General features: G+C 36.8%; 1 protein-coding gene across 1 annotated transcript; it reads right to left on the reverse strand.

Moving 5' to 3' along the window:
* Positions 1-16,894: 16,894 nt before the first annotated feature.
* Slitrk2 (SLIT and NTRK like family member 2) lies at positions 16,895-19,632 on the reverse strand. Its single transcript, XM_042680390.1, is given in 2 exon segments — positions 16,895-18,809; positions 18,811-19,632. Coding segments are annotated over 2 exon segments (2,538 nt in total). The 3' UTR covers positions 16,895-17,093.
* Positions 19,633-20,028: the final 396 nt, after the last annotated feature.

The following is a 20,028-nucleotide window of genomic DNA, read 5'->3' on the forward strand; positions in this document are numbered from 1 at the left end:
ATACCATACTTTGGTTTATACATTTGTGTACACAGACCTCTGACCCTCTGTGTGTTTTCATGTACATATCTATCTTCTCAGACTATTTTATGGAACTGTGTAGGTGAAAAAATCCCTGAAGATTGTTCCTTAATTTCTCCAAAGGTAAGAACAGGAGTGACATTTGGTTGTGGAAGATTTAATTTTTGTAAGAGTCAAGATAGACTATGACCATAAACTTGAAGAAATTGGCCAGAATGGAGAGCCGTAATTATTAAAGAGTAAAGATAGTGGGCTGTTCCTCCCAGGGTGTGTGGAATAGAAGTTCTCAGATTTGCCTCACCTTGACCCACTTCAATCTGTAAAGCAATAGTTTCACCCTAAGATACTGCTTCCTCAGTGTAATTTCTAAAACAGAATGACTTCGCATCTTTTTTATGCAAGTAAACAACTACCATCTGTCAGCACACCATGAGGCACAAACTGATAAATAATTTATTTGTGCCAATAAACAATTACATCAGTCAGTATATTAAAGCCTATCAGAAACACCAGGCATGAACTTAAAGGACAAATCAGATTTCCGTAATTTGGGCAACTCTCTTCTTGAATTATATAAAAGGAAAGACACCCAGCCCTGGGACACAGGCACCCATGAGCTGGCATCATAACCATCCAATATATGTCTCAAGGATCAACAGGCCACAAAATCATCACTCTTTCCCTGCAACTTCAGCTCAACTTGATGTGACCCGCTTGAATTGTTGTCTGCATCCAGAAAGCCCTAGAATCAACTCTGTGCCTGGATTCAACTCTGTCTGAAATGAGCTCTGCACCTCAACTAGAGTTGTACCTTGGACTGTCTCTGTGATTAGTTTCTTTTTTTTCTTATTTAATTTTTATTGTCAAGGTAATGTACAGAGGAGTTAGAGAAGATGATGCTAAGCGAAATGAACTCCAAGATATGGAAACAAGAGGTTTTTCTTCGATTTTGTTGCATTTAATGTAGTATGTGAAGTTATTTCTTTCTCTTGCATTTTTTTTCTTTTTTTCTCCTATGGTTTATCCCTTGTTGGCACTTTATTTCATTTTGGTACCCTGTGTACTGTATATACATTTATCTGAATTAGGGAAGGGAATGTAAACAACAAAATGGGAAGACAAAGGACCAACCAACGCAACAGAGATACTCACAAGACAATATGCTAGAACAAACTTTACAACTTGGGGGGAAATAGAGGGGGAGGGAAAATGGGAGAAAAACCAGGGAGGGGGTAACAATGTTTGGCAAGAAAGGTACTCACTACCTTACATATGTAACTGTGATTGGTTTCATACTAATATCTTATCTGACCAGTTGGACTGACTTTCTTTGCATTGGTATTCCATCTCTTCTCTTGCTTTAGACAAAGCTTCTGTGAACACTGGGGTGGCTTTAATCCTTTCCTGTCCAACTTGTAATCTATATATGATTGTGGAGTGTCATGTGTGATATTAGATTACATATTAGTGATTAAGGATCTGTATTACCAGTCATCTAGGCTATCTAGTAACCTCAGTAGCACTTGGCAAATTACCTAGCTTGTGAGTTTGTTATTCAATAAATTCTAACATTGTAGAAAGGGATAGCATATCAGCCTATGTTTCTGACAATACTCACTTATAACAGAAAAAGAATCATTTCCCATTTAGAAAGTGTAGCTCTTGTATTTCTTTTTTCTATCATCTGTTTCATTCTTTGTTCCCTTTCATAGATACCAAAAAGGACATGACAGTATTTATGCAAAACTTAGATAAGCATAACCTCTTTCTCACTCTTTCATGTGTGTGTATGTGCTCTCTCTCTCTCTCTCACACACACACATACACACACACACATCTCTTCATATAAATTTTAAGATGCCCATCGCATCCTTAAATCTATTGTACTTCATATGCTATTCAGCAAAGGTGACCGTACATGCCATAAACGATCATTCTTGTCTATTTTCTACTGTCTATTTTGTTCCTGTCTAGTTCCTGGTACCAAGTACCAGGTATAATCACAACAGAAAAGAAGTGTTCAATGAAATATCATTCAAATAAGTGAATGGATTCTTACAATGTCAGTTGCTTTGTTACCTATACAGCTGCAATTGCAAGTCAACCAAAAATAACATATTCCTGGACAGTATTTCCCCTTGTGCCTGATCTTCACAAGGCTCACCATTCTTTCTATTGTGTTCATGCCCAATTCTATTGTTTAGTAAGTATATGTATGTCAGCATTGATATAATGCTATAAGGAAATTATAAAAGAAATATAACAGCAATGATAAGTAACCTAGACATTTAAGGGAAGTTGCTTTCAACATACAATATGGCAATGCTTTTAAAGAAGAAATTAAGAAGGAAAAAATTATAAGTTGTGACTTGTTATAAATATCTATTTACATGTTTTCTAATGACTACTGTGTTTAAGACATAACTCAAATCCAAATTATATTGACCTTCTTCCAAAAAATAATCTCAACTCTACAATAATCTTACTTTTTGTGTGGTTTCCATATCCACACAGAATTTTTACATACTGTTAGTAACTACATATCCATACCAAAGAGTGGACATTAGCGAGGGGTTGTAATATAGAGAAGCTATAGCTACATTTACTAAGTAAGACATTTATTGATGTTTGGAATACAAAGATAGTTGATTTTGAAGCAAGATATTTATCCAGAAAACATTTAGTGCATAGTAAGAAGTAAAATATCTGTTTCTTATAGGTATTTAGAAATTCCACAAAATGGGACTCTGGAATTAGTAAACATTTTTCATGATGACTCTGTTAATTATACAAAGCTTTAAACATGTGAAGAATCCTTTATGAAGACAACGTCCAAGATTGTATGAGGATTTGACTATTCCTTTTGTCTTGTGCTACAAAGACAACTAACTATAAGGTTTTCTAATTCCTTTCCTCCCTTTGTCACTAGGCCTCTCATACTATAATTTCTGCTGCTTCAGCTCCTATTCTGTTATTCAGACCATGTCTCCTTTCTTCCCACCTTAGTCCATTATCCATGACTTTTTTAAAGCACAGAATCCATCATGTTACTACACTATCCAAAATGGAATTACCTCTAATTTTCTTAGTGTAGCATTTGAGGCCCTTCATGATTTGTCTACAGTCTGTCCTCTGTGTCTCCTGCTTTCTACAGTCCCCTCCAACTGCAGTCTGGAGCTATGCTAGATATCTAACCATAACTAGAACACATAACGCCCTTGTATAGGTGTTTGCTTTTCAATCTGTTGTTCGCTTATTCCACTCTTAAGGGCAATACAATTTTACTCACTTTCTAGGTCTAGATGTAGTATGCCTTTCACTAGGTCTTCCTTCTCAGAGGGGGAAAGTAGAATCTGCTTCTTTTCTAAATTCACTCTGTATATCTATTTTCTAATAACATTTAGAACTCAGCATTACCATTCATTTTATGCATGACTTTCTACACCATTCCGTTGTGAGCTCCTTGAGGATTAGAGACAGAGTTTTGCTTAGTGCTTAATAAATGTTTGTTATATGAATGAATGAATGAGTTAATGAGTTAATTATTTCTCTTGCTATGGATATTTGTCAGCGTTCAAAACAGTCCTGTTACATTTGAGAATCTCTTTATTTCTTCATAGTATAATGAGGTGTAAGTTTAGAAGAAGCCTAGGAAAAGGAAATATAATACACAAGAAAGTATTTTCAAATATGTATTGTGGGCATTAGCTTAAACCTTTTAAAGATAGATGTTACACTCCAGAAAACATTATAAATGAGAATGTTGAAAAATAGCTACAGAAGAGCTAGGAAAAATATTCTTTATTCTTAGGGACAATAAAGTGATAAACCATATTTTAATCGCCTTCTTTCCACATATTCTTGCTAGGATTTACCATATTGAAAAAAAAGAAACATCAGATTCTTTAACCCAGAATCTGGCCTCCTGTAAGAACATGAAAAGAAGTGTATTTTGTATTTTTTTAATTTTTTCCTAGATTCTTTTGTGATTTATGTGTGATGACATTTTATACCATCCTTTGAGATGTGCTTCCCTACTACTGTATTATAACTTTCATGTAGTTATTACCCTTCCGACATGCAAAAACCCTCAAACCCTTGTTGTAGTTTTAAAATTTTCTATTAACAATACTGAAATTTTCTTCATTTAAGCATTCATTCACTTGCTTGTTTTAGTTAACTTGTAGAGTCATACATTTTTAAATCACATCTAGTCTGATGAATGACTTTGTTCAGTGTAGATGATAAATTCATAAAGACTGATGCCATTACTTGTTATAGAAAAAAAGTTTTTATTGTTACGTGTTTAGTGTTCGTAGGGATGACAAAAAGCAAATTAAAGAGTTCCTGGTTTGTCTACTTTAAGAATGAAGCCAGATTTCCTGGGACTGTGCTCATGCCTGTAATCCCAGTAATTTAAGAGCCTGAGATTTGAGTTTTCAGTTTGAAACCAACCCAGGTAGGAGAGACCATGAGACTCTAATCTCCAATAAGCTATTCAAAAAAAGCTGCAAGTGGGTCAAGTGGTAGAGTGCCAGCCTTGAGCAAAAAAAATGCTCAGGGACAGTGCCTAGGCCCTGAGTTCAAGCCACAGGACATGCAAGAGAGAGAGAGAAAGACAGGGAGAGAGAGAGAGAAAGAGAGAGAGAGAGAGAGAGAGAGAGAGAGAGAGAGAATATTAAGCTTGTCTTATTTACTTAATTACCAAATTAGGTTCAAAAGTTTATTTCCATAATCAGTATATCATTTGATTGTTTATAATAATCCTTAATTGAATTCAGTAACAGCATTACTAGGAAAAGCCAGAAAAAACAAATATTGTTCAAAGTGATAAGCTACCTCTCTAATGTGATTCAGCAACTTGTAGCTGTTGCACATCAAAGCTTTCTCTATCTGTAGCAATCTCTCCAGTCCCTGTGATGAATAAGGAAAACCTCTGGGGCTTTTCCATGCTTGAGGAAGCAAAGTAGGCAGCCCTTTGCCCTACTTGGCACTAGGGAGATTGTCAAGTTAAGAAATCAATAGGTAATATGCCGAGTACTTTTAATTTATACATATATGTGTGTGTAAAATAAGTCCAACATACAGTCTGAACTTCTTCCATCACCACAGTGCTTACACAACCCTTCAATGCCTGATGTGATTTTAGTTCTGAAAGAAAAAATATAACACTCAAACGTAGTTCTGTCACTACAACCTATTCATTTTCATTTTAAGATGCACATTTCATTGGTCAGATATAAACAGATGACTGTTAGCGTGATCCAGGATGTCTGGAGCCAGGCTTCAAAGGCAGTTGTGAGGTTTACCTGTGAGCTCCCTCCATGTACCTGTGAAATGTATGATAGTAATCTCTACATGAGCGTGGGTGAGTTTTGGCTTATGCAAAGTTGTCATGATTTGCCCTTTTTCATTTATTGTTTAAGTAGTTTTGCTGTGAACAACTATGAAAGCTTATTCTGATGCCATTTAATACAAATTCTCAAAGTCATTTTTTAAACAATTTTATTTATGATTATGCAACAGAATATAATGGAAATATCTTAATCCTATGGATCAGATTTCATCATTTCCACCCCTGCTCTCACCTCCTGTGTCAACTTGACTAGATTCCCTTCTTTCCCAAAGGCTTCTGTTTTCATGGTCTTAAATGCCAGAAATTTGGCATAATTCTGATGAGTGAAATCTATAACTTATTCTTGTAATCACAGATTAGCTGACAGAAGAGAAGAATTCTTTAAAGTTGATGATATTGGATGAAATATACTCAATTAATACCAAGCAATTTTTCACTTACCCTATAAACATTCAAATAGTTCTTTTCAATTTGCAAATGCATCAGACTGCCCTTGCCAGTGATATACTATGAAATAACAGGCTATGCACAGAATAGAGACCGGGCATCCACTGCCTCTCCCCAACTGCCACTGGATTTTTTTTTAATTAATTCTTCTTAAACACACACATTTATTCTCAATTCCTTTTAAAACTGTACAAATTCTAAATTTAAAATGCTTTAAAAGCAAATAATCCATACTTTAGGACTTCATATGAAAGGGCAAAGGAATAAGGTACAAGTAGTCATAAAAATGAGAAATTACAAAATATTCATAAAATAGTGATCCTACTAGGCATAGATCAATCTTAGGCAAAAACAACCTGTGACAAGTTAATTGAGTCATAGGTGTAATAGACATAGGCTGGGATATATAACTTGGGAGGCTTGGTACAAAATGATAATGAAGGCTCTCTTAGTCAAATGTGATTCATAGTCATGTGCTGTGTGTGTATAATGCCTGCACTTGTGAGGCAGAAGCAAGAGGATCATGAGTTTCAGGCCAGCCTTGCCTACAGAGTGAGACCCTATCTCAACAACAACTGTGATTCACAATTTCAATAAGCATTAGCAAAGCAGAACATTCACCCAAGTACAGGACACTTCTCAGTTTGAGTCTTTGTACAGCTGCACAGGTTGAGTACTTATGAGTCAGTCTCCAATGTATCTAATATCTGAGTGGCCTGTGTGAATCATGGGTAAATCTGAACTTCCTTTCCAGGTCGCTTCAGGTTACTCTTCATTTACAAAAGAAAAAAGAAAAAAAAAAAGCGTCAAGGTTTTCTTCCTTTTGACTCCAGGAAAAAAAAAAAGTCCCATTTTTTAAAACCCATGTTTCCTTATTTATTTCTTGAAGATGTTGAATACTATTATATTAAGAGTCTGATGATCATAAAATATGAATGTGTTATGATACATTAACTTGCCTTATCAGAGTTGAACCAACCCTAGGGTTGAACTTAGCCTAGGGTTGAGCTTAGGAGGATAGTCTCACAGCTTCTTCTCCCCCTACTTCTAAATCACCATAGCACCTTCACAAATGCTGGGCACACTTTAGCTTCCACATCACGCATTGCTTCTGTCTTTCCAATGAGACCCCACAATGGATATGGCATGAGTTGAAACTCAGAACTATCCTCAAAGGACATCTTTCCCACTTGTAAATTTGCCCAACAAACATTTTAGTTTTCAAATATTAACTCATTGAGTGATATAATCACCTTCTAAGGTAAAGATGACCATTGTCACTAGTTTCGAAAGACAGCAACTGAGGTCCCAGGAAGTTGAGTGAGCTGCTCAAGGTCATACAGCTGGTGCAAGGCAGAGGTGGGTTTGGAATCTTAGCATGTTGCATCTTGCTGAACTAGGTAGCCATTCTCCACTCACTGTGTCACTAGGGTCCATATAAAAATTCGCTAAATCTAAATGTCCTTACTGAAACACAGATACAAAAAAACTATACATATTAACCTGCTAATTCCCCAACCCTTTCCTCAATCTGAGGCTCTTTTGATGTTCGACTGGCTCCAAGCAGAGTTCTCAGATAATGAGAATCATTGTTCTTTTCAGTTACTGACCTCCCATACCTTTTTAACCTAATTGGTCATAAACTCCCTGAGGACAGACACCATGTCCTGATTCAAATGTTATCTGGTTGTTTTACTTTAAACAGGAGAACCTTGAATCAGATTTAGTGGTTAGCGAGTTTTCCATTTCTCCAGCACCTTGGCCCACTGCTAGGCACATACTTAGCCTTTAGGTACACTTGTGGATTTGATTCAGATGTGTCCAGAATCTGCTTGAGTGTTCCACAAACAGTGAGCACTCCACAAATAATGATATTTGATATACAATCTGTTACCGTATCCCAGAAATTATTTCTACCCTTTGCTGAATGACTTCCCACAAATGTAATGTTTAAGAGACCAGGATGATAGAAAGAAAATCCTTCGGCTTTTTCAAACTCAGTATAGGAGCATTCGAACTTCTAGCTCAATTGTTCAATTGATATGTAACAGCACAAGCATGAGATTGGTTAAAAATAATGCCTTGTTAATGTTGAGGATGATTTACAATTTTTAATATATTAAAGCATATTGCAATTTTCCCTAATAATGAACTTGTTTTTACTCTATTGCTTTCTGAATGGCAAGGCAAAATATAACTTCAGATGAGTCAGTTACACTCCGAGAAGGAAAAGATCTTAGCCAATTTCACAGAACAGAAGCATGGAGGTTTCCTTTGCCCTCCTGGTGAATAGCCCTCTGCCCTTAGATCCTCCTTAGTGAGTGAATAAGAAAGAATCCGCAGGATTTCAGGACAAAGCAAGATAGACTTCAAAGACTTGCATCGTCAAAATATTTGTCTTCTGGCCTGCAGTCACAGCTTGGCTAAGGGTTGTCCTGGAGTGGTGAGGGGAAAATTGGTACAACCTCTTGTTCCTTGGCTTTCTGTCATAAATCTCTTGATTTCTTCTCAAGACTTTTACCTTATCTGTTTTCAAATATCAATTCTTGGATATTTTTATTTTGTTCAAGAAAGAAACTCAGAAAATTTGATTGAAAATCATCCACACAAGTCGACCTTCCCCCAACTTTATTCTTTAAGAGTAAAATAAGCCAGGTGCTGATGGCTCATGCATATAATCCTAGCTACTCACGACGCTGAGATATGAGGATCTCGGTTCAAAGCCAACCCAGTTAAGAAAGTCTGTGAGATTCTTATCTCCAATAAACCACCAGAAAACTGGAAGTGGCATTGTGGCTCAAGTGGTAGAGCACTCTCCTTGAGCTGAAGAGCTTGGAGACAGTGCCCAGGCCCAGAGTTCAAGACCCATGACCAACAAAACAAAACAAAAATGTAGAATAATACCTTAGTTTTATTAGTCTTAAAAATGTCATTGCATATACAACAAAAGTAAGGAAAGTAAGGGAAGGAGTGTGCTAACGGGGGAGGAATTTTAAGGGTGCTGACATTGATCAAGATGCATTGCATTCATAAACTGATTCATTAAATGGCCCTTCTTTTGTACAACTAAAAGGTAAATTAAAAATTATTCTTTTCATTGCATTTGAGCAATTACTATAGAACTGAAGAACTTTCTTTTTTTCCAGTCATGGGGCTTAAACTCAGGGCCTAGGTACTGTCCTTGAGCGTCTTTTGCTCAACTAGCACTCTACTACTTGAGCCACAGCACCATTTCCAGCTTTTTATGTGGTACTGAGGCATTGAACCCAGGGCTTCATGTATGCTAGGCAAGGTACCACTAAGCCACATGCCCAGCCTGAACTGAACAACTTTGTATGAACTCATATTAACCAAAATTTGAAGTACTACAGATTCTGTCAACAAGCTACTCCTCTAACATATTTTGTTCCAAACAATTTGGTTTCAAGTTGAATATTTGAAATGTAATCCTTCCATTAGTCTTTAGAATCTCAATGGCACCCATTTAAATTTATGTTTTAATATGGTGGTTTGGAGAAGTATAATCTTTATTTTCTTAAGAAGGAAACAGTACTTTTTTTCATTTCTGGTGCTTCTAGATAAGACCCTCAGGAACCTCTAGAAAGCAGAGAAACTTTTTGAAAAATACTTGTCCTACTTTTTTCTCTCGCCAAAGAACACACCACTTCAATACTGTGAGATTAACAGCTATATTTCTTTGTTTCCTTTTAAAACTGATTTGACCAGAGAGAGACACATTGGTCCAGAACTAAAAACTATGGCTAAAATTTATGATCGAGTAGAGGCCAAATACCACTTGTCAGCTAAGAGCTTTGTTCACTGGAATGAATCATTGAGTTTCTGAAGCTCAACTGATTTGTGCACAGGTCCATAAGTTTCCCTGATCATAAGAAACTTGGCACAATTGACTAAACGAGAAGGGTGTTGAACAACTAATTGCAGAAAATGCTGTTTTCTCTAAAATGTGATAGTGTGGTATTCTTAGACTCATGTTTAATATACTTAGGCATCACAGAGAATAAAGTCATTCATCAATGAAAAAAAAACTCCCTCAAAACTAGATAAATAGAAAACTCTTTCTATTCTTCCACCTCAACCAAGCAGTAGGATGCCATGACTTATGAAGAAATTAGAAAAATGATTTTAACTTTTTAAAGATAAACTTAGGAAGAGATATTCAGTAAGATAAATGGTATATTTGAAATGTGTAGAGAGAAGATCAGATTAGGGCTCTGTCTAAACTGGACAACTGAATTGAGACTATAAGGAATTTTCAGGCCTGAATCACTATTTTTTAAATGTCTGTCTCTCCTTTGTGTACAGCAGCCTTTCCTAATGTGGCTTGCAATCATAGGTACCAAAATGGGAGGTATCCACTGAAGTCATCCACTTAAACACTGCTACCAAATAGTGAAGCTCAAAGGAAGCTATGACTTGTCCTCAAAACTTTCCAGCCACCCTAATATTAGAACCTCAAATCCCAAACAAACAAGAAAACAGCACCTGCAGGTTCTTATTTTGAAAAAATATAAATTTATGAGAAACCCTTGTTCCGCGAGAAGTATGATTTAATATTGTCTTGAAACCTAAGAATTTCTTTCCTATGTGGAAGTCTTGAGAATGAAACCCATCAAATGCACATAGGAGGAACTAAACAAGTTCTGGAAGAACTCATCATTCAAGCTGTGAGTGAATTTTCTCTCTACTCAGAGTCTCTAAATTCCAAAAGCCACTAACAAGGCAACCTCACAACTTAGCAGTGAAACTATTAACTCTAGAATATGATCACTGGGTTCAGTTTCATTGAAAATTGGGGATGCCTGAATGTAATATTTGCACCTTGGCTCTATGTTTCATAATTATTCTGTTATGCTCACATGATATATCTTTGTGTGGATATATGTGCGCATTTCTTACAACATGTGAAAGTGTTAATACCAAATATTTAACATTTCCTAGCATACCTAATTCTTGGTAACCATACTATATACTTATATCCTCCAGTTTCTAATCCTTTCTTCAGTATTCACAGCAAAGACAAAGTCTCTATTATTCATTCATTAATTAAAAAATATTTTTGGAGAGTTATGCTCCAAATCATTACCTGGAGTTAATAACATGAAAGTGAAAAAGGCTTATCAAGTGAGAGATATGGTCAAGGATGACCCAAAGTAGAGCCCAATATAAACCAATCCTGTCTGCCTGGCAGTCATTTTGTGAGCTGGAAGGTACTTTAGATCAAATGTTTTAGCCAACATTCTGTCAAGAGAAAAATATCCAAAGATGCCAGGTAGCAGTTTGATAGCTAGCTAGTTTAAACATTACATTTTATAGTAAAATTGATAGCAAACATACAAAAATTGAAATAAATAAAATAATATGTACTTACTACTTACCAAGCACTTGCCCAGAGAAACATGAGTCAGGTGTGCTTTCAGCCCACAAATAATCACAGAAGTGTTGATAAACATTTGTGTATAACATTTGTTTAGAATGAGATGCTGTAAATGTCTTTCTTTTTCATTTTAAGCAATATCTTAAAATGTCTTGTGTCTGAGCACTAACACACTTCAAAATTCAGTTATTCCAGTTGTTTTAGCTATATATTTTTATATTTATATATTTTACATATATTCACAAACTCAAGAGATGGATAACATAGATGCAATTATTAATATATGTACTGTAATAAATAACTCTTAAAACAGATAGTCTGTTTTAAGTTCTCATGTCCACCATAGGAATCACAAATCCTTTGTTATATTTTGCATTTTGAGTATACATTTGTGAATGGAGTATACCTAGCAGATTTATTCTGATGTTTTAACCAAACACTCATAGCCAAATAAATCACATTACCATGCTATCATCATAATAACTAAATCTCTCTTCTTATTTAACCCTAATATTTAGGAAAGCAATGATAACATGTCTGTCACCAATTTTATGGTTTATGTTTTTTTTATTTATGTGTCAGTCTGTCCTTTACTTTGCAAAATATGAATGTATTACATCATTTATGGAATAAGACTAAGTTTTATAATCAAAAATAATTGGCCTTGTTTGAAGATGTGTGTGTGAATGGGAGGATTGTAGACTTTCTTCAATTCCTAGAGAAATCTCTCTATACAAATTACCTTTGTATTATAGCTTACCTTTAATTTTTGAGTGTGATACTAACATATATTCATAAATATAAGTATTAATATAGTTTTGAAATTTCATTTACTCTAAATATATAAACAATACACAAGTAAAGAATAAAAACCTATATTGAAAGCATTTGAGCAATATATATCAAGGCAAAGAGGACAATTTATATATCATTTTGTTATTAACAATCTAAAAAATGCCTCTAACTAATTCAAATGTTCATTTTTAGTGAATATTTATTTATTAACTGAAAGCTAACTACAGCATAAAGTAACTGTGTAAACAGTTTATCCAGTAAGATACAGTATCATTTGATCACATTTCCAATATTTCATATTGCCTATTAACAGCCCAAAATATGACATTTATTTTCTTAAACAATGTCACTATTTGGCACAGAAGTCTATTTACACAAAAACTTATTTCATTTGTCATTTATTCCAGTAACGACAATTATTTGCAACTAAATCTAACAGCATTTGTACAAGTACTTTCAAGCTAAAATACTGCTAAAAAAAATCCCAATACACATGCAATTCAGTATGTTTACATAATAACAAATATTTCTTCTAAATCCTGTGACTCTAAGCACTTTATAGGATGTGAATACAGGAGTCACTCTACCCTCTAATGAAACATGATCCTATCTGGGCAGGGAGGTACTGCTGAGCAACAGAGTCTTATGTTCAATTGAGTTGAAGTGAGTTGATTACTTGGACTGTTCAAGAAATGTTACAATGCCATCATAGAATCGCTGGATGGCTCAATTCACAGAAAAAAAACAACAACTGCAGCAGCCTTTCAAGTATAAGCCCTTAGCAACCAAGGAGCTGGTAGCACCAGCAGCACTGGCAAAACACTTACTCACATGGGCTCTATTTTAAGCAAAGGCAATATTGAAAATCCAAACATAGAAAACTTAAGAGTGGTTATTTGTATTAGAAAAGGTTTTTCTCCTTTTTATAAAGGGATTCACCAGTTTCCTCTAAATGGCAATTCCCTTAATGCATTTAAAATAGAATTTGATTTACAAAACTGCAACTTACACGTGACATTTTGCACAACCATTGTGAGAAAAAAGTACACCTATATACAGTACTTAATATTCTTCTCACAATTGTCATATAATTCTATTGGTAAAATACATGTAAGCCAAAAGATTATCTTTTAAGCCACTGAAATCAAAAGTAAAAAGTCTCTGAAACATAAATATTCCATAAAAATTTAAGGTTTATGATTTTATATTTACAAACTCAGTAGTCAACTCTGAAGGAGATCTTTAGATGCACAAGTACATAGCTAACTTCAGGCCATAATATTGAACCCAAATCTGTAGTAATTTTTTTTTTGTTTCAATGTTCCTTTTTTTCCTTTCTAGCCGGGCAACTCCAAAGAGATGTTAATAATGGTTCCTTTGTAGTTAGTCTGTTTGTGATAGATCAGTTTTAAACTTTACTGCCCAGAACTAGCTTTAAAAATGCAACCTCCTGTATTGCATGAACATTGCCGCTGGGTGATTTTCATTCAGGAAAAGTTTTCCTTTATTTTTAGTAACCTTGTTGCCAGGCTGGCAAGGGGTAGAGTAGGATTGGGGGTAGAAGATATCCTGTCTACAGTACATATTTCTGTACCCCATAAGCATACAACAGAACCTAGTGCCTAAGAAGAAAGCTCTCAGGAACTATTGAATCAGTGAATGGAAAAATCAAATTAATCAGGAGAATTATTGGAAGGCTTTCTTCACTCTAACATAGAATCCAGTATGTTTCTGGAATGTGTATAATCGAAGTGAATTTTCAAGGTCCGAAAAATGACAGAACTTCTTTTTTCTTCATTATATTCTTTTCTAAAATACATAAAATGTTTAGCCCTTGATGACATAGAATCATATAGAAAAATTAAGTCACCTTAGAGGACAGAGGATCAAGAAGAGGAAATTGAAGTGTGATTTCCTTACTCACCGAATGCTGGAGAAACAAGGCACACAATTTGACCAAAGTCCACAACCAAATTAGACATGGTAGTGGTATTCAGTCTGAGAAGTGGTAATTTTTACTATCTCCCTACTAATTTAGCCACTGGTATGCTCAGAAACAGTGGAAGCAACTATTAAATTAAGAGCTAGAATTGAAAGGATTACCACTTGACACAGAGCAGGCCAGACTTCCAGACCTATTCCAGGCAGGGCCCTGGGAACAGCATTCTTTTGGCTGGAACCATTTCCTTTTGCTCACACTCATCAAAATGCAGCTGGAAGGAGTTAAAATAAAATTCCTGAAATAAAGTGTTTCTGATAGGAGTTGATCAGATAAAGGAGGACATCTAATAGTTAGTGAGGATGCTAATACATTAATAAAAATTTTGATGTATTTATGATTGGATTTAAAAATGAAACATCAAAACCCTAGGTACATCCATGCTTTTAAATGAAATAGTCTGGGCTATATTTGAAGAATTTCATCTTAAAACATAATGCAAATAGAGAAGCATGAATATATACATGTAATTATTGGGCAAAAATGTATGAATTTATAAATTTGAGTTTTTCCAGGAGGCCTTTTGAAAATTATAGAAGTGAAGTTTAAGATATAATTCATTAAGATCAATAAATTAATTTTTGTTTGGACTGTGTGGAATTTTTTAGGAGTGACGTTACTCTTAGGAGAAAAAGAACAGTGAAGTAGAATCACTACATTGATGGCTCTAATCATATAATTTAAGTCTAAAAGCCATCTTAATAGGTATGTGCTAATTTTCTTTCATAATAACTTCCCAAATACCTACCTCTGTATTTATCACTGTTTTCATCACCTGTATTTATTATTCTCTGTGCCAAAAGAGACCAACAAGTGCAGAATTTTTTTAAACTGTTTTGTATATATAAACATGTCTCTCAAAGATGAGGTTGTTTCTAGGAACTGTCTCCAAGGTCATTCAGGTCAATACTCTAACTTCTCTTCTGCAAAATGTAGGATTTCTGTAGATCGACTTCCTAGTAGATCACCCCAGTCCACTATTTTTTATTTTGATCTAAGATATTTAAATAAGAACTCTGATCACTAATCAAAGAATGAACATGTTAGTTCATCATACAGCTATTCAGAGACTAGATTGTTAAAGGCATTTTTCCCTGAATTCCATTTACAAATATAGGTACACAATTTTCTACTTGGTTTTTAAAAAAAATGTATTTGGCACCAGTGCTTATTAATCCAAATAATCTGGATTTAAGTATTTTCGAATTGAAAACCTGTCAAATGAATTGCTAAAAGTGGCAGACAATATACTATTAGTCATTTTAAAGCTGTAAAAGTAACTTATCAGGATCCACTTCAATCTCCACATGATAATAAAGGATTATTATGTGAAGTAACCTATTTATGAAAAGGAAACAGTGTGCTTCTTTCAGACGCCATCACTTGCTTTAATAAGGAATTGAAAAGCTGGACTACTTTATATGCAGATCACCCTCCCAGTTGCATAAGGATTTACAATAGACAAAACAAAACTATTTTTTGTTGTAAAGAAGGGCTGTTTGTTTAAATCACACGATAATGTTTGCAACTAAAAATTATTTACAGGCAATAAGGCTTCATAAATGTTATGTAGACTTGATTAATTAAAATCCTTTTAATGCTAAGACCAAAATGAAAGATTTGCTCAAGCAGACTAGGACATTTTCAAGTACAACATGCCTAGAGAAGGCAGAAGGAAATTATGCTTGCTGTCTTAGTTTGGATAACTATTGAAGAATTTGGAGATGCAAATAGTATATATGATTCGATAGCACCCCATTAAATGCTTGAATTAAATGCAAGGAAAATGTTGCTTTGTCAGAAAATGTGAAAATTGAGAATTCTGAGTCTAAGTGTTACCCTAAATGAAATAGAGCGTTGCGTATACATTTTTACCTCTGCTGCCTTGAATTTACAGAGAACTTATTTGGGAAGTTTAAATCTCACCTTTGAAGTCTTTCTTCAAGGTATGCAATGGCTCTTATGTCTTGGTTAAATGAGGTGTGTGGCGGCCTCTACTGGTGTGTGTGTTTATAGAAAATGTTTCCATAGGCAGAAAAAATATTAATTTCAATTAAAAAGTTAGAAATACAGACTCTTTCATTTAAATATATAAAAATATCTAATTTAATGCAGAAAAAATATATTACAAGTTGTATAATGCACTCTTAATTAGGAAAATAATCTAAAACACTGACCATGTTAGTGTAAAATGATGATGTACTGAAGGGCATTAATTGTTCAATTCACTCTGATATTGGGTTAAATATATTTTATTAATGAATTACTAAGCCCAACTGAGATGACTTATTACCTCTAGTCCACTGTTAAATCCCCTTGCTTGACTTAAATAAAAATCACTTAAACCCAGAGGAAAAGAAACATTTTACAGTTAAGTTTATAAAGTCCTAAAACTAGAATCATTGGATGACAGGCTGGCTTCTATAACCCAAGCAAACTGTATGTTGACTTAATATAGCTGACATACCAATCTATTTTACAGTGTTTTCAATTTTAAAAATACAACACATTAAAATACGTTCAATTTATCAAAGCTAAAAGCAACATTTAAGTAATGTACTTAAAGTGCGAAGGCACTTTAACACAAAGAAGTGATGTCCAGTGGCTATAGTTGGTACTGAAGTTGGAAATACCATATATCACTATTTACAAAACAAATTGTAGACTCAAAAGATCTTTGGAGATCTTCGACAAAATACACTACTATTTGCATTTGGAAAGTCTGCCTATTCTTCCTTCATTCACTGTTATCTCTTTTCACTCCCACATTGGAAAAGAAGAAGAAGAAGAAGAAAACAGAAACAGATCCATAAACAAAATATGTGAAAAAATGCATTTTAGAAACATTCTTGTCACTGATGGTTCCTAAGAAGAGAAGTGAGGGTGGGAGAGAGCTAGAGAAATAATTTAAAGGAAACCTTGCAAAAGCAGAATCACTGTTTTCACCCTATCTCCCAAACATGTTCCAAGTCCCCGGTCAGCACTGGGAAAGGGAGAACACAAACACGAAAGCAAATGCAAAGCTTCCAGCGGTTTGGAGGGGCATCTTTGGATGCCATAGGGTTGTGAATGATTTCCCTTCACAGCTGACTGATTGCAGTTTGTTTTTCCAGAACTTCGAGGTAGTCTGGTTCTGATTGCGGCTTAGCTTGCAGTAAAGGGTGGTCTGGCTTTGACTGCCCCACAAAGCATTTCCTGGGAGTTCCATATAAAACGGTTTTATTGATTCTGTCTTGGTTTTGGCGTCGAGATTCATATGAAGGGGCGAACTGCCTTTTAGGTAAGGTACAAAAGTTATAGTGGACTAGGCCTGCACTGGGGAGTTCTTTGACTCGCTCGGCAATATTTTGATAGAGCAGCTCCGGCTCTCGTGGTGTGGCCTGCTTATCTAGCAACTCAGTGGCACTTATTGTGTAAGCGAGTGGGGCTGGCTCTTCTTTTTTCTCCTCCAGGTTGCCATAGCTGAAGTCTTGCAGGTTCCTATAATAGGCTACGGGGTCTCCTTCCTTCTGCATGTATATGGGGTTTTGGCACATCTGACCCACTGGTGGGGGAATGTAATTATAGACATGGCCATCGGTCTTATCATTAGTCTCAGTGTTGTAAGAGCCATATTGCAATTGGAAGGAGCTCACATCTAAGTTGTTGGCACTCCTGGGAACACTTGGCACTCCCTTTCGACGTTTCAGGACAAAGACAAATAGACCAGCCCCAAAACAGACAGATAGGATAAAAACGACAAGCAGTCCTAAAATTAAGACAGAAAGTGGAACTTCAGTGTGTAGTTCTGGATAGGAACTAGGCGACACACTAAGTGATCTAGGTATGTCTGTGTTATGATTCATTGATAAAATGGTCCCGTCTGACAAATTGGGACTATCTGGACAAATAGCCTCCCTTCCCAGAAATTTCAGTATCTCCCCTGCATGCTTAGCGGGAGACTCACAAGTCACTTCATTGATGATGACAGGGGAATTGGCATGCTCTGTCCAGTCCTTCAGTCCCATGATGTCACAGGTGCAGTCCCATGGGTTCTCTTGAAGATCTATCTGGATGAAAGCCGGAAGTTGATCTAGAACCCCTTTCACAGGCAGGTGAGAAAAATGGTTGTTTCTGAGATTCAGCCTGGTGAGGGCTGTGCCCCCAAATATATTATCAGGTAAAGACCGCAGCAAGTTGTTATTCAGAAACAGAAGCTGTAAGTTAATCAAAGCATCAAAGGTCAGCGGCTTAATTTCCTTAATGACATTATACTCTAAGTAAAGATACTGCAAGCTCTGTAGTCCATCAAACATGGAAGGATACAACACTTCAAGGTAATTGCCATTCAGGTAAAGTCTGCGCAAACTGGTCAGGTTTGTAAAGGCACCTTCTTGAATGACTGCGATCCTGTTGTTCCCTAAATGCAACAGATCCAAAGAACTGTATTCTAAGAGGTCATTCTTATAGACAGTTTGAAGATAGTTCCCTGTTAGGTAGAGTTTCTTTGGACTGGTAGGTTTAGGCTGCAGGTCAGAAATATTTGTGAACTTCCTCTCTTGGCAATTGACGTTCAGCCCGTTGTCTGAGCTCTGAGAGGTGCAAACACAGCTGCTGGGGCAGGTAAGGGGCACAGGGGACTTGGTTTGGTACACCATGATTGGTCCAAAACTCTGCCTGTCTTTCGACACAGTCACTCTAGGAGTTGGACGGTTTCTCATTTTGGGTGGCCGGCTGGCTTTTGGAGCCCTGGTTGGGTTGAGAGCAGGATTCATTGTGGGTGACAGCCTTTGCACATGCGTGTCACTGTGGCCCCCCCCTCTGACTGGAGTCACTGGCGCTTTTTCTGGGACAGAGGTCTTGCCTGGTCAGCTGGGTTACATCTTTCCCATGCAGCCTGAAGGGAGTTTCACAGACGATCTCTCCCACAAAAACAGTAATAGTGTCCAGCCAAGCCTTGAGAGGAAGTAAGTCACAAGTGCAATTCCACGGATTTTCCTCCAGTTGGATCTCCATGATGCCTCCGATATGTTCAAGGACGCCCGCGAAAGGCATTACTTTCAACCTGTTCCCCCTTAGGTCTAAGTGGGTCAGCAGGACAAAGCGGAAGACATTGCTTGGCAGTGACAGCAGAAGGTTGTCATTCAGGATGAGCACTTTCAGCTTATTCAGCTTGCTGAATGCCCCTGCCTCGATGGCACTGATGTAATTGTAGTCGGCCTGGAGGTACTCCAGGCTCTCCAGGCCCAGGAATGTGTCCTCTCGTAACACCTCGAGCTTGTTGTTATTGAGGTGCAGTCTCTTCAGGGTTTTGAGGCCACTGAATGCCCCGGTTCGGATTTCCTGCAGCCCATTGTTTCCTAGGTGGAGAGTCACAGCGTTGGAGTAGTTGACAAATTCGTTTGGGTACAGTCTGGTGAGGAGATTCCCATTGAGAAAAAGCTGATAGATTCGATACTGGGGTGGCTGGAGCAGGCTGACAGTTGTAAATCCTTTGTTTTCACAGTTAATATTCAGGACGTTTTCTTTCTCTTCGCACTGGCAGCGGATCTTGCAAATGTCTTTGGCAGTTTTGCGACTCTCCGTCTGTAAGATCCCGGCCACGGTTAACACACTGAGGAACCAGACGCCGCTCAGCATCTTTAGGCACCTTCGATGGCAGCTCAGGTACCTACAGGCAAAGCTTGAGTGGAGGACAGAGGGAGGGAGCGGGGATGCGGGGTGGAGGGGGGGTGTCGGGGGAGGGGAGAGACAAGGAAGCCCGATTAACAAGGCAAAAGCAAGGAGGCCAGTGGGAAGGAGGGAGGGAGGGAAGGAAAGGGGGAGCACGAGAGGGGGGGGCAGCGCACAGAATGAAATCACTGCATTTTCCCAAACCGGTTTCTTCTATCCTCTCTCTACCCACTCGCGCTGGGCTACCTCCTCCACGCGGCCCGGAACACACACTCCTGGCACCTGATTTCCCAGCCTGTCTAAGCCAGCGTTGGTGTCATTAGTAATTGTCTCTACTAAATCCAAGCCTACTCCTCCTCCCCC

The sequence above is a fragment of the Dipodomys spectabilis genome, unplaced genomic scaffold (assembly GCF_019054845.1).
Source record: "Dipodomys spectabilis isolate Male_0828 unplaced genomic scaffold, ASM1905484v1 ptg000060l, whole genome shotgun sequence".
Lineage (NCBI taxonomy): Eukaryota > Metazoa > Chordata > Mammalia > Rodentia > Heteromyidae > Dipodomys > Dipodomys spectabilis.